Source organism: Symphalangus syndactylus, chromosome 8 (assembly GCF_028878055.3).
Source record: "Symphalangus syndactylus isolate Jambi chromosome 8, NHGRI_mSymSyn1-v2.1_pri, whole genome shotgun sequence".
NCBI classification, from domain to species: domain Eukaryota; kingdom Metazoa; phylum Chordata; class Mammalia; order Primates; family Hylobatidae; genus Symphalangus; species Symphalangus syndactylus.
This window is the reverse complement of record NC_072430.2, coordinates 136,095,954-136,110,445: the sequence shown is the minus strand read 5'-3', so window position 1 is coordinate 136,110,445 and position 14,492 is coordinate 136,095,954. Positions and strand designations below refer to the sequence as shown.

At 45.8% G+C, this 14,492-nt stretch overlaps 2 protein-coding genes across 2 annotated transcripts; both read left to right on the top strand.

Annotated features, from left to right (window-relative positions):
* The first annotated feature begins 2,299 nt into the window (after window positions 1-2,299).
* LOC129488825 (HIG1 domain family member 2A-like) lies at window positions 2,300-5,812 on the top strand. Its single transcript, XM_063645420.1, has 2 exons — window positions 2,300-2,380; window positions 5,381-5,812. Exons 1-2 carry the CDS (start codon window positions 2,300-2,302, stop codon window positions 5,747-5,749), a joined length of 450 nt encoding a protein of 149 aa, XP_063501490.1. The 3' UTR covers window positions 5,750-5,812.
* A 2,642-nt stretch (window positions 5,813-8,454) lies between these two features.
* On the top strand, window positions 8,455-9,997 carry LOC129488572 (protein archease-like). The gene is made up of 2 exons (XM_055290965.2): window positions 8,455-8,784; window positions 9,415-9,997. The coding sequence occupies exons 1-2, from the start codon at window positions 8,455-8,457 to the stop codon at window positions 9,520-9,522; spliced, it is 438 nt and encodes a 145-aa protein (XP_055146940.1). The 3' UTR covers window positions 9,523-9,997.
* The last annotated feature ends 4,495 nt before the right edge of the window (window positions 9,998-14,492 follow it).

Below are 14,492 nucleotides of genomic sequence, written 5' to 3'. Positions count from 1 at the left end.
CTGTAATCCAAGCTACTCAGGAGGCTGAGGCAGGAGAATTGCTTGAACCTGGGAGGCAGAGGTTGCAGTGAGCAGAGATCGAGCCATTGCACTCCAGCCTGGGTGACAGAGTGAGACTCTATCTCAAAAAAAATAAAAAAAAAAAGAAAAAAAAGAACTTTGTCTTTCACTTCATATTATATACAAAAATTAATTTGAGACAGGTTATAGATATAAATACAAAGCCTAAAATCATAAAGCTTTTAGAAGCAAAGAAGAATATCTTTATGATTAAGGGTAGGGAAAGATGTCTTAGAGAGGATACAAAAGGCATTAACCATAAATGGGACAAAAAAGATAAATTGGACTCATCAGAACTAAAATGTCTGCTCATTAGAAGACACTGTCAAGAAAATAAAGAGACAAGCCACAGGTTGGGAGAAAATCTACAATGCAATGCAATACTTTTTTTTTTTTTTCTTTTGAGACAGAGTCTCTTTCTCTCAGGATAGAGTGCAGTGGCACGATCTCACTACAACCTCTGCCTCCTGGGTTCAAGCGATTCTCCTGCCTCAGCCTCCCCAATAGCTGGGATTACAGCCCACGCCCGGCTAATTTTTTTTGTATTTTTAGTAGAGAGGGGGTTTTACTGTGTTGGCCAGGCTGGTCTCAAACTCCTGACCTCAAGTGATCTGCCTGCCTCAGCCTCCCAAAGTGCTGGGATTACAGGCATGAGCCACCTCGGCCGGCCCAATACCTATTTTTGACAAAGCATTTGTATCATAATATATAAAGAATTACTAACCCATAATAAAAAGACAATTGATAACAAAATGGACTAAAGGCTTGAACAGATACTTTATAAAAGAAGATATCTGGACAGCAAAAAAAAGCACAGAAGGCCAGGTACAGTGGCCCACGCCTGTAATCCCAGCACTTGGGGAGGAGGCTGAGGCAGGACGATTGCTTGAGCCCAGGAGTTCAAGACCAGCTTGGACAACAGAGCAAGACCTCATCTCTTTTTAAAAAATTAATTAATCAATTAAAAAAGAGGCCAGGTGCGGTGGCTCACACCTGTAATCCCAGCAGTTTGGGAGGCCAAGGCAGATGGAACACAAGGTCAGGAGTTTGAGACCAGCCTGGCCAACATAGTGAAACCCCATCTCTACTAAAAATACAAAAATTAGACCGGGCACGGTGGCTCATGCCTGTAATCCCAGCACTTTGGGAGCCGAGGTGGGCAGATCACCTGAGGTTGGGAGTTCGAGATCAGCCTGATCAACACGGTAAAATCCCATCTCTACTAAAAATACAAAATAAGCCGGGTATGGTGGTGCATGCCTGTAATCCCAGCTACTCGGGAGGCTGAGGCAGGAGAATTGCTTGAACCTGGGGGGTGGAGGTTGCGGTGAGCTGAGATCACACCATTGCACTCCAGCCTGGGCAACAAGAGTGAAACTCCATCTCAATAAATAAATAAATAAATAAATAAACAAGAGTGAAACTCCATCTCAATAAATAAATAAATAAATAAATAAATAAATAAAATAAAAAATAAAAATACAAGCTGGGTGTGGTAGCTCACGTCTGTAATCCCAGCACTTTGGGAGGCCAGGCAGGCAGATCACCTAAGGTTAGGAGCTCGACACCAGCCTGGCCAACATGGTGAAACCCCATCTCTACTAAAAATACAAAAATTAGCTGGGCATGGTGGTGCACACCTGTAATCTCAGCTACTTGGGAGGCTGAGGCAGGAGAATCACTTGAACCTGGAAGGTGGAGGTTGTGGTGAGCTGAGATCACGCCACTTCACTCCAGTCTGGGCAACAGAGTGAGACTCCATCAAAAAAAAAAAAAGAGAGAAATAAAAGAAACAAAAGAAAAGAAAAAAGAAAAGAGCACATGAAAAGGCATTCAACGACCAGGTGTGGTGGCTCATGCCTGTAATCCCAGCACTTTGGGAGGCTGAGGTGGGCAGATTGCCTGAGGTCAGGAGTTTGAGACTAGCCTGGCTAACATGGTGAAACCCTGTCTGTACTAAAAATACAAAAAAATTAGTCTGGCGTGGTGGCGTGTGCCTGTAATCCCAGCTACCTGGGAGGCTGAGGCAGGGGAATTGCTTGAACCAGGGAGGTGGAGGTTGCAAGGAGCCAAGATGGCGCCACTGCACTCCAGCCTCGGTGACAGAGTGAGACTTTGTCTCAAAAAAGAAAAAAAGAAAAGGCATTCAACATCATTAGTCACCAGAGAAATACAAATTAAAGCCACAATGAGATACCAACATGCACCCACCAAATAGTTCAAATTAACAACACTGACAATGCCGAATGTTGACAAGGGTGTAAACAACGAGAACGCTCATATATTGCTGTTAGAATATGAAATGGCACTGTTAGTGGTGGTAGTTACCTGTATGAGTCTGCGGCAACCTCCATTCTTGCCTTCTCAGAAGAAAGAATTCGACTGAGGGCCGTAAGACATAAGGAGAGAGATCAAGGCAAGTTTTAGAACAGGAGTGAGTTATTAAAAAGCTTTAGAGCAGTAAGGAAAGGAAGGAAAGTACACTTGGAAGAGGGCCAAGTGGGCGACTCGAGAGACCCTAGTGCACAGCTCGACGTCTTGACTTGGGGTTTTGCACGTTGGCCTACTTCCGGGGCCTTGAGTTATATCTCCCCATTCCTTGGATCTTAATGGAAAGCTGCCGCTCACCAATTTCAGGTGTTTTCCATCTATTAAGAGACGGCCTTTCCCTGCACTGGCTGTGATCAATTATTACTTTAGAGAGACAGTTAACAACCACCTGACCATCACCTGATGGTTGCCCAACACTCCTAGTGTGTGTGTGGGGAGCCTTCCCCTGGCCTGCTCATACCTGACTAGCTACCTACTGTAGCGGCACAGCCATTTTGGAAAAGTGACCATTTGTTATAAAGTTAAACACACACCAACTATGACAGTTTATAAGAGTATAAAGTTAAATGTATACCTACTCTTATGACTCAATTCCACTCCTAAATATTTTCTCAAGAGAAATGAAAACATATGTCCACAAAAAGACTTGTATAACGATGTTTGCAGCAGCTTTATTCATGATAGCCCAAAACTGGAAAGAACTCAAATGTCCGTCAGGAGGAGAATGGATAAACAAGCTGTAGTATATTAAGGCAATGGAATATCACTTAGCACATTTTTTTTTTTTTTGAGACAGGGTCTCCCTCTGTTGCCAAGGCTGGAGTGCAGTGGTGCGATATCAGCTCACTGCAGCATCTACCTCCTGGGCTCAAGCAATCCTCCCACCTCAGCCTCCCAAGTAGCCAGGAACACAGGTGCACGCCACCACACCCAGCTAATTTTTAAATTTTTTTAGAGATGGAGTCTCCCTATGCTGCCCGGGCTGGTTTCAAACTCCTGGTGCTCAAGCGATCCTCCTGCTTTGGCCTTCCAAAGTGCTGGAATTACAGGCATGAGCCCCTGCACCCAGCCTACTTAACAATTTTTAAAAGCCTACTTATTCACTCAACAATGTGGATGACTCAAAAATCTTATATAGAGTGACAAAAGCTAGAACTAACAAGCAACACTAATCACTGGTCATAGAAATCAGAAAAGTGGCTGTCAGAGTAAACAGACAACCTACAGAATGGGAGAAAATATTTGCAAACCATGCACTCGACAAAGATCTAATATCCGGAATCTATAAGGAATTTAAAGAATTCAACAAACAAAAAACAAATAACTCCATTTAAAAGTGGACAAATACACAAACAGACACTTCTCAAAATAAGACAAGAGTGGCCAGGCGCAGTGGCTCATGCCTGTAATCCCAGCACTTTGGGAGGCTGAGGCGGGTGGATCACCTGAGGTTGGGAGTTCGAGACCAGCCTGAACAACATGGAGAAACCCGTCTCTACTAAAAATACAAAAATTAGCCAGGTGTGGTGGCACATGCCTGTAATCCCAGCTACTTGGGAGGCTGAGGCAGGAGAATCGCTTGAATCCGGGAGGTGGAGGTTTCGGTGAGCCAAGATCACGCCATTGTACTCCAGCCTAAGCAACAAGAACATAACTCCCTCTCAATAAATAAATAAATAAATAAATAAATAAATAAATAAATAAGACAACAGTGGCCAAAAAACATGAAGAAATGCTCAACATCACCAATCATCAGAGAAATGCAAATCAAAACCACAATCAGGGGCTGGGCCAGGTGCAGTGGGTCACACCTGTAATCCCAGCACTTTGGGAGGCCGAGGTGGGTGGATCACTTGAGGTCAGGAGTTTGAGACCAGCCTGGCCAACATGGCACAATGCCATCTCTACTAAAAATACAAAATTAGCCAGGTGTGGTGTCTCATACCTGTAATCCCAGCTACATGGGAGGCTGAGGCATGAGAATCACTTGAACCCGGGAGGCGGAGGTTGCAGTGAGCTGAGATGGCACCACTGCACTCCAGCCTGGACAACAAAGCGAGACCCTCAAAACAAAAACAAAAACAAACCACAATGAGATACCATCTCCCACCAGTCAAAATGGCTATTCCTAAAAAGTCAAAAAACAACAGATGCTGTCAAGGCTGCGGAGAAAAGAAAACACTTGGCCGGGCGCGGTGGCTCAAGCCTGTAATCCCAGCACTTTGGGAGGCCGAGGCGGGCGGATCACGAGGTCAGGAGATCGAGACCATCCTGGCTAACACGGTGAAACCCTGTCTCTACTAAAAATACAAAAAATTAGCCGGGCGTGTTGGCGGGCGCCTGTAGTCCCAGCTCCTCGGGAGGCTGAGGCAGGAGAATGGCCTGAACCCGGGAGGCGGAGCTTGCAGTGAGCCGAGATCGCGCCACTGCACTCCAGCCTGGGTGACATAGCAAGACTCCGTCTAAAAAAAAAAAAAAAAAAGAAAACACTTATATACTGTTGGTGGGAATGTAAACTAGTCCAGCCACTGTGGAAAGCAGTTTGGAGATTTCTTTTTTTTTTTTTTTTGAGATGGAGTTTCACTCTTGTTGCCCAGGCTGGAGTGCAGTGGCTTGATCTCGGCTCACTGCAGCCTCTGCCTCCTGGGTTCAGGCAATTCTCCTGCCTCAGCCTCCCGAGTAGCTGGGATTACAGGTGCACACCACCACGTCCGGCTAATTTTTAGTAGAGATGCGGTTTTGCAATGTTGCCCAGGCTGGTCTCGAACTCCTGACCTCATGTGATCCCCCTGCCTCAGCCTCCCAAAGTGTTGGGTTTACAGGCATGAGCCACTGTGCCAGGCCGGTTTGGAGATTTCTGAAAGTGCTTAAAACAGAACTACCATTCGATCCAGCAATCCATTCCTGGGTATATATATTATTGAAAGAAATATATATTATATATACATATATATATATAATATATTTTTCTTTTTCTGACCTTCACCAGGAGGTGGAGCTTGGAGTCCCGATTTTCTCCTGTAGCTGTGGCCTGGACATAGCGGCTCCTGGCCCTGTGACTCCAGAGGTCCCCTTTGAACCATGGAAGCCCCCAGTCATTGAGGGGTTTAGCCCCACTGTTTACAGCAATCCAGAGGGTTTCAAGGAAAAGTTCCTTCACAAGACCCGTGAGAACCACATGGCACCCATAGGTTGCCTGGGCACGGTGACTGCCCTCACCTATGGCCTCTACTGCTTCCACCAGGGCCACCGCCCTCGCTCTCAGCTCATGATGAGCACCCGGATGGCTGCCCAGGGCTTCATGGTCGCAGCCATCTTGCTGGGTCTAGTCGCAGCTGCTATGAAGTCTCAATCCTGAGCCCACGGTCTGGCCTTGAAAGCTCTGCAGAGATCATTCCAAAACCCAGGAGCCACCACTGGCCCTACCGTGGGACTTATTCTTTCCTCCCCTTTGAGAGGCCCCAGTGTCGTCGGGGGTGGAAGTGATCCTTTGTGTAACCGTAATTAAAATAGTTTTTCAAAAATCCCAGATTCTGTTGTTTGAATGTTACATACCTTTATTTGTGCCACATCTCTTCCACTCCCCTGCTTAATAAACTCGATTCCACTTATAAAATATATATAAAGTTATTATTTTTGAGACAGAGTCACTCTGTCACCCAGGCTGGAGTGCAGTGGTGTGATCTCAGCTCACTGCAACCTCCACCTCCCGGGTTCAAGCTATTTTCACGCCTCAGCCTCCCAAGTAGCTGGGATTATAGGTGGCCCCCACCACGCCCAGCTAATTTTTTGTATTTTTAGTAGATATGGGGTTTCACCATATCTGGTTTGGCCAGGCTGGTCTGGAACTGCTGATCTCAAGTGATCCACCTGCCTTGGCCTCCCAAAGCACTGGGATGACAGGAATAAGCCACCTTGTCTGGCCTATATAAATATACATATATATAATATATTAAATTATTATTATTTGAAATGGAGTCTCGCTCTGTCACCCAGGCTGTAGTGCAATGGCACGATCTTGGCTCACTGCAACCTCTGCCTTCCAGGTTCAAGCGATTCTCCTGCTTCAGCCTCCCAAGTACCTGGGATTACAGGCCACCATGTCTGGATCATTTTTTTTTGTATTTTTAGTAGAGACAGGGTTTCACCATGTTGGCCAGGCTGGTCTTGAACTCTTGGCCTCAAGTGATCTGCCCTCCTCGGCCTCTCAAAGTGCTGGGATAACAGGCATGAGCCACTGTGCCCGGTCATGTTAAATTGTGTGTGTGTGTGTGTGTGTGTATATATTTTTTTCGAGATGGAGTTTTGCTCTTGTTGCCCAGGCTGGAGTGCAATGGTGCCATCTCGGCTCACCGCAACCTCCACCTCCCGAATTCTAGTGATTCTCCTACCTCAGCCTCCCGAGTAGCTGAGATTACAGGCATGTGCCACCACGCCCGGCTAATTTTTTGTATTTTTAGTAGAGACAGGGTTTCTCCATGTTGATTAGGCTGGTCTCGAACTCCCGACCTCAGGTGATCCACCTGCCTCGGCCTCCCAAAGTGTTAGGATTACAGGCGTGAGCCACCGTAAATTATATATTAAGTATATAATATATTACACATATTAAAATAAAATAAATCATTCTACCAAAAAGACACATACACTTGTATGTTTATCATACCACTATTTACAATAGCAAAGACATGGAATCAACCTCAGTGTCCATCAGTGGTGGACTGGATAAAGAAAATGTGGTACATATACACCACGAAATACCATATAGCCATAAAAAAAAAAAAAATGAAATCATGTCCTTTACAGCAACATGGATGCAGCTGGAGGCATTATTCTAAGCAAAGTAACTCAGGAACAGAAAACCAAATACCGCATGTTCTTACTTATAAGTGGGAACTAAACATTGGGTACTCAGGGACATAAAGACAGCAACAATAGACACTGGGGACTACTAGGTGGGGAGGGAAGGAGGAAAAGGGTTGAAAAACCAACTATTGGCGGGGCACAGTGGCTCATGCTTGTAATCCCAGCACTTTGGGAGGCCAAGGCAGGCAGATCACAAGGTCAGGAGTTCCAGACCAGCCTGGCCAACATGGTGAAACCTCATCTCTACTAAAAATACAAAAACTAGCCGGGTGTGGTGGCGGGCGCCTGCAATCCCAGCTACTTGGGAGGCTGAGGCAGGAGAATTGCTTGAACTCGGGAGGCAGAGGTTGCAGTGAGTCAAGATTGCAGCACTGCACTACAGCCTGGGTGACAGAGCAAGACTCCGTCTTGGAAAAAAAAAAAAAAGAAAAACCAACTATTGGGTATTATGCTCACTATCTGGGTAATGGCATCAATTGTACCCCAAACCTCAGCATCACACAACGTATCCATGTAACAAACCTGCACATATACCCCCTGAATATAAAATAAAAGTTGAATTAAAAAAAATTTCTATTTATTTATTTTGAGATGGCGTCTCACCCTGTTGCCCAGGCTGGAGTGCAATGGGACAATCTCGGCTCACTGCAACCTCTGCCTCTCGGGTTCAAGTGATTCTCCTGATTCAGCCTCCCGAGTAGCTGGGATTACAGGTGGGCGCCACCACACCCAGCTAATTTTTTGTATCTTTAGTAGAGACAGGGTTTCGCCATGTTGGCCAGGCTGGTCTCGAACTCCCGACCTCATGGTCTGCACACCTCGGCCTCCCAAAGTGCTGGGATTACAGGTGTCAGCCACTGTGCCCGGCCACTAAATTTTTTTTTTTTTTTTTGAGATGGAGTCTGCTCTGTTGCCCAGGCCGGAGTGCAGTGGCTCAATCTCGGCTCACTGCAACCCCTGCCTCCTGGGTTCAAGCAATTCTCCTGCTCAGCCTCCTCAGTAGCTGGGGTTACAGGCGCCCATGACCACGCCTGGCTAATTTTTATATTTTTGGTAGAGACAGGGTTTCGCCATGTTGGCCAGGCTACTCTGGAGCTCCTGATCTCAGGTGATCTGCCTGCCTCAGCCTCCCAAAGTGCTGGGTTTACAGGTATGAGCCACCACAGCCGGCCTAAAAATGGAAATTATTAATAAAGAGTCATGGCGCAGGAAGAGGACGATGTTAGAGATTACAATTTGACTGAGGAACAGAAGGCAATCAAGGCCAAGTATCTGCCAGTCAATAGGAAGTGCGAGTATTTGGATCATACAGCGGATGTCCAGTTACACGCATGGGGAGATACTCTGGAGGAAGCATTCGAGCAATGTGCAATGGCCATGTTTGGTTACACGACAGATACTGGGACAGTGGAGCCCCTCCAAACAGTAGAAGTAGAAACCCAAGGAGATGACTTAAAGTTTCTTCTGTTTCACTTTTTGGATGAATGGCTTTATAAGTTCAGTGCTGATGAATTCTTCATACCCCGGGAAGTGAAAGTACTTAGTATTTTTTTTTTTTTTTTGAGACGGAGTCTCGCTCTGTCGCCCAGGCTGGAGTGCAGTGGCGCAATCTCGGCTCACTGCAACTCCGCCTCCCGGGTTCACGCCATTCTCCTGCCTCAGCATCTCCGAGTAGCTGGGACTACAGGCGCCCGCCACCACGCCCGGCTAATTTTTTGTATTTTTAGTAGAGACGGGGTTTCACCGTGGTCTCGATCTCCTGACCTCGTGATCCGCCCGCCTCGGCCTCCCAAAGTGCTGGGATTACAAGCGTGAGCCACCGCGCCCAGCCCCCTTTTTTTTTTTTTTTTTTTGAGATGGAGTCTTGCTCTGTAGCCCAGGCTGGAGTGCAGTGGCGCAATCTCGGCTCACTGCAAGCTCTGCCTCCCGGGTTCAGGCCATTCTCCTGCCTCAGCCTCCCGAGTAGCTGGGACTACAGGCGCCCGCCACCACGCCCGGCTCATTTTTTTTTTGTACTTTTAGTAGAAACGGGGTTTCACCGTGTTAGCCAGGATGGTCTCGATCTCCTGACCTCATGATCCGCCCGCCTCGGCCTCTGAAAGTGCTAGGATTACAGGCGTGAGCCACCGCGCCCGGCCACGTACTTAGTATTGATCAAAGAAATTTCAAATTACGATCAATTGGGTGGGGAGAAGAATTTTCACTGTCCAAGCACCCTCAGGGAACAGAAGTCAAAGCAACAACATATTCAGCAATGCAGGTCTATAATGAAGAGAAGCCAGAAGTTTTTGTGATCATTGACATTTAAGACACCAAAAAGGAAAAGACTCCTATGAAGAACTGCTTTTTTTTTCCCTCTTCCTTTTGAGAAGACACTATGAATTAAATTCTACAGCATCTTTTGATACATGGAAATTTGTAGAACAGAAATGCTTTAGTTAAAGTGTGACTTTCAGAAAGGGAAAATCAGGGCACAGCCTTGGTCTGTGTTCCCCAAATATTCAGACTTTAAAGAATTCTTCAACCCCCAAGAGACAGTTATGGTCCTTTGATTCTCTGCTATGGCAGTAGGTGCCTCATGCCCTTCCAGTGCAATGCAAGCCCTCCAGCCTCGCCCCGGAGAGGAGCACTGATGTCAGCAGCAGCCTGAGGCTGAATCCAGGTTGAAAAAAGAATAACTTGAAAACATATATTTCCATACACAGAATTTTATTTTTCTTCCAAGTTGGTTAAGACATATATTTTCTGTCTTTTTTTTTTTTTTTTTGAGACGGAGTGTCGCTCTGTAGCCCAGGCTGAAGCACAGTGGCGGGAGCTCGACTTACCGCAAGCTCCCCAGGTTCACGCCATTCTCCTGCCTCAGCCTCCTGAGTAGCTGGGACTATAGGCACCCATCACCACGCCCGGCTAATTTTTGTATTTTTAGTAGAGACGGGGTTTCACCATGTTAGCTAGGATGGTCTTGATCTCCTGACCTTGTGATCCGCCCGCCTTGGCCTCCCAAAGTACTGGGATTACAGGCATGAGCCACCACGCCCGGCCGCAAGACATATATTTTCTATATGTACATCAAGGGAGGTTGTGTTTTAGGTTGCTGTAGGACAGAGCTATCCTGTATTCCAGTTGGTTTTCGTAGAGAAACAATTAGACTTCTCTAGATAGAGCCCTGATTTTTCTCTCATGCTTTCACTTTTTTAAAAGCACTGATGATATTTCCTGTTTTCTCATAAGAAAAAGTCAGTCCTACACCTTACAAAGAGACCTTTCCTTCTAATATAGAATTGTATTTGAAAGTGAGTATGTGTGTATAACTAGAGAATAAAAGAATTTTTGAAAAATTAAAAAAAAGAAATGATTAATAAATAAATAATAATGAGAAAAAAATTTTGGAAGTGAAAAAAGAGAAAAGTGGGTGTCTCCAGGGGTAGGGTAGAGATTGAATGGAAAGGCACCCAGGGAATTTTCTGGGATATTGAAAATATTCTATATCTTGAAAGGGGTGGTGATTACACAAGATGTACACAATTGTCAAAACTAATCAAACTGTATGCTTAGGATTTGTGCATTTTATTGGATGTAAATTATACATTAATTTAAAAAAAAGTAGGCTGGGCATGGTGGCTCATGCCTGTAATCCCAGCACTTTGGGAGGCCGAAGTGGGCAGATCATTTGAGCTCAGGAGTTCAAGACCAGCCTGGGCAACATGGCAAAACCCCATTTCTACAAAAAATACAAAAAATGGCCCAATGTGGTGGTGCATGCCTATAGTCCCAGCTATTAGGGAGGCTGAGGTGGGAGGACTGCTTGAGCCCAGGAGGCAGAGGCTGCAGTGAGCTGAGATCACGCCACTGCACTCCAGCCTGGGCGACAAGACAACTTGACCTTACTGTTTTAGGCTGGCCCTCATGTCTGCATGCGGCGGCTGCCGCCACTCTAATACTTTTATAAAGGGCTTCAAAATCACAAACTATGCTCAACTCAATCTCTACAGTTCTCATAACTTTCAAAATCTATTTTCTTCCTCACACCTGACACATATACTTTCTGTCCCCCAGCTGCTTCAGCTATACTCACTCTTTGTTAAGTCCCACAATTACCATTGTTCCTGGCCCAGACTTCAATCCAGCCTCCCACATTATTCCTGATACCACACCTGACCCCCATGACTGTATCTCTCTGATCCACCTGACATTCACTTCATTTCCCCATATTTCCTTCTTTCCTGTTCCTCACCCTGATCACACTTGGTTTATTGATGGCTGTTCCACCAGGCCTAATCGCCACTCACCAGCAAAGGCAGGCTATGCTATAGTATCTTCCACATCTATCATTGAGGCTACCGCGCTGCCCCCCTCCACTACCTCTCAGCAAGCTGAACTCATTGCCTTAAATGGGACCCTCACTCTTGCAAAGGGACTGTGTGTCAATATTTATACTGACTCTAAATATGCCTTCCATATCCTGGACCAACATGCTGTTATATGGGCAGAAAGAGGTTTCCTCACTACACAAGGGTCCTCCATTATTAATGCCTCTTTAATAAAGACTCTTCTTAAGGCCGCTTTACTTCCAAAAGAAGCTGGAGTCATTCACTGCAAAGGCCATCAAAGGGCCTCAGACCCCATTGCTCAAGGCAACAATTATGCTGATAAGACAGCTAAACGAGCAGCCTGTATTCCTATTTCTGTCCCTCGCAGTCAGTTTTTCTCCTTCTCATCAGTCACTCCTACTTACTCTCCCACTGAAGTTTCCACCTATCAATCCCTCCCCACTCAAGACAAATGGTTCTTAGACCCAGGAAAATATCTCCTTCCAGCCTCACAGGATTAGGTCTCTTCTTCCTTACTCTACTCTTTACAACAAGGCTTTACGCAGTCACCCCCTCTTTCTTGGCGTCACCCCCTCCTTCTTGGACTGCACCTCACAAACTTTCTCATCCCTGCTATTTTCCTCTTCACCATTCTCACCTACTCATAAATGCCCTGCTCTTGTTTACACTGACAGTTTACACCTTTTCTCCAAACCATCACAGCTGGTATCTCCTGGTGCTCTTCCCCAAACCGCCACTCTTGACTCCCTTTTGGAGTGGATAGAAGATCTTTGCTGGCAGGGCACACTCCAATACTTTCACCCTGATGAAGTCCTATTCTTTACTTTTATACTCACTTTCAACCTCATTCCCGTTCTTATGCTGCCCTCTACCCTTAAATTTTCTTTAAGGTGTCCACACAGTCCTGGTCACACTTGAAGCAGTCCTGGAAACATCACCCCTATGCCAATAATCCCCAGAAGAAACTTACTTTTTCTTTATCTTTTCTTATAACTGTATATTTTATAAATAAAAAGACAGGAATGTCAGGCCTCTGAGCCAAAGCTCAGTGTCACGCGTGTCCATGTGAAAAGAGTCCACCAACAGGCTTTGTGTGAGCAACGAGGCTGTTTATTTCACCTGGGTGCAGGCGGGCTGAGTCCAAAAAAGGAGTCAGCAAAGAGTGGTGGGATTATCATTAGTTCTTATAGGTTTGGGATAGGCGGTGGAGTTAGGAGCAATTTTTTGTGGGCAGGAGGTGGCTTTCACAAAGTACCTTCTCAAGGGCAGGGAAAATATCACAAAGTACCTTCTTAGAGGTGGAGGAGGATATTACAAAGTACATGATCGCAAGGGCGGGGAGGGTGTATTAGCATAAGGTCAACTGATCAGTTAGGGTGGGGCAGGAACAGATCACAATGGTGGAATGTCATCTTTTGTGGTTCTTCAGTTGCTTCAGGCCATCTGGATGTACACGTGCAGGTCACAGGGGATATGATGGCTTAGCTTGGGCTCAGAGGCCTGACACTCAGCCATTATAACCCCTGTGACCTGCACATATAAGTCCAGATGGCCTGCAGGAGCCAAGAAGTCTGGAGCGGATAAAAATTAAGAAGAAGTGAAACAGCCAGTTCCTGCCTTAACTAATTAATCCACCTTATGACATTCTACCATTATGACTTGTTCCTGTCCTGCCCCAGCTGATCAATCAACCCTGTGACATTCTTCTCCTGGACAATGAGTCCCATGATCTCTCCACCATGCACCTTGGGACCCCCTCCCCTGCTAACAATAGATAACCACCTTTAACTGTAACTTTCCACTGCCTACCCAAACCTTATAAAGCTGCCCCTCTCTTATCTCCCTTCACTGACTGCTTTTTCGGACTCAGTCCGCCTGCACCCAGGTGATTAAAAAGCTTTATTGCTCACACAAAGTCTGCTTGCTGGTCTCTTCACACGGACGTGCTTGACAAAAATCAAGTGCTCCAGCTGTCTCTCTTTTTTTTAAAGAGATAGGGTCTTGCTATGTTGCCCAGGTAGGTCTCGAACTCCTGGCCTCGAGCTATCCTCCCACCTTGGCACTCCAAAACACACACAAAAAAACCCCCTGCATCTTTAAATGCATTTTCAGAAGGGATCCTTTTTGTTTTGCTGGTTTCATTCTTCCATTCACAAGAATTTTTCAGCATAAAAAACATGGTGGCTTTTGTGGACTGTCATGTTCATTGCCAAAAGTGAAACTGGATAATACGTATTTATCATATGTCTCTTTCTTCAATACTACAACTGTAATGTGGTATGATAGTGTTGTAGGAGTTATTAAGAAATTATTTTAGGCAGATAAGAGAGGAAAAGGGGTCCCTGGGAAGTTTTCGTTTTTAAAGCAGCTCTTAGAGCCAGGCTGGCAAGCTTTGATATGCAAATGAAGGCCATTAGAAACTGGGTCCACCCAAACATGGCGATTTCTGCGACCTTCTTGCCCTTGCCCCACATGTTCCTGGCAACATGGCCACCCCCACCTATCCCCATGTGTGTAGAACATCATGGCACCCTGCGTTTGCATATTAAAAGGCTAGGGTGGGAGGGTCAGCTTTTTCACGGGCTTCGTGAATGACATGCCTGGTCAAACCAATCCCGAGCCCTGTGCAAATCAAACACTGCTTCCTCCAGCCTCTACATATATCTGGCCGGTATCCACCACACTTGGGGTTCCCTCTTTGGACTTTGGAGCCCCCCTCCTTCTGTCTCTGTATGGGGGAGCTTCTTCTGTCTTCTTCCTTTCTTCTTGCCTATTAAACTCTCTGCTCCTTAAAACTACTCCATATGTGTCCATGTCATTCTTTTTTTTTTTTTTTTTTTTTTGAGATGGAGTCTCACTCTTTTGCTCAGGCTGGAGTGCAATGGCACCATCGCAACTCACTGCAAC

What these genes read in the sequence shown, in the direction of transcription:
- LOC129488825 (XM_063645420.1), top strand. Translation starts at nt 2,300, where the DNA reads ATGCCGAATGTTGACAAGGGTGTAAACAACGAGAACGCTCATATATTG. An exon ending in AAATGGCACTGTTAGTGGTG is followed by an intron (nt 2,381 to 5,380) that starts GTAGTTACCTGT and finishes GACCTTCACCAG; the next exon opens with GAGGTGGAGCTTGGAGTCCC.
- LOC129488572 (XM_055290965.2), top strand. Translation starts at nt 8,455, where the DNA reads ATGGCGCAGGAAGAGGACGATGTTAGAGATTACAATTTGACTGAGGAA. An exon ending in AATTCTTCATACCCCGGGAA is followed by an intron (nt 8,785 to 9,414) that starts GTGAAAGTACTT and finishes TATTGATCAAAG; the next exon opens with AAATTTCAAATTACGATCAA.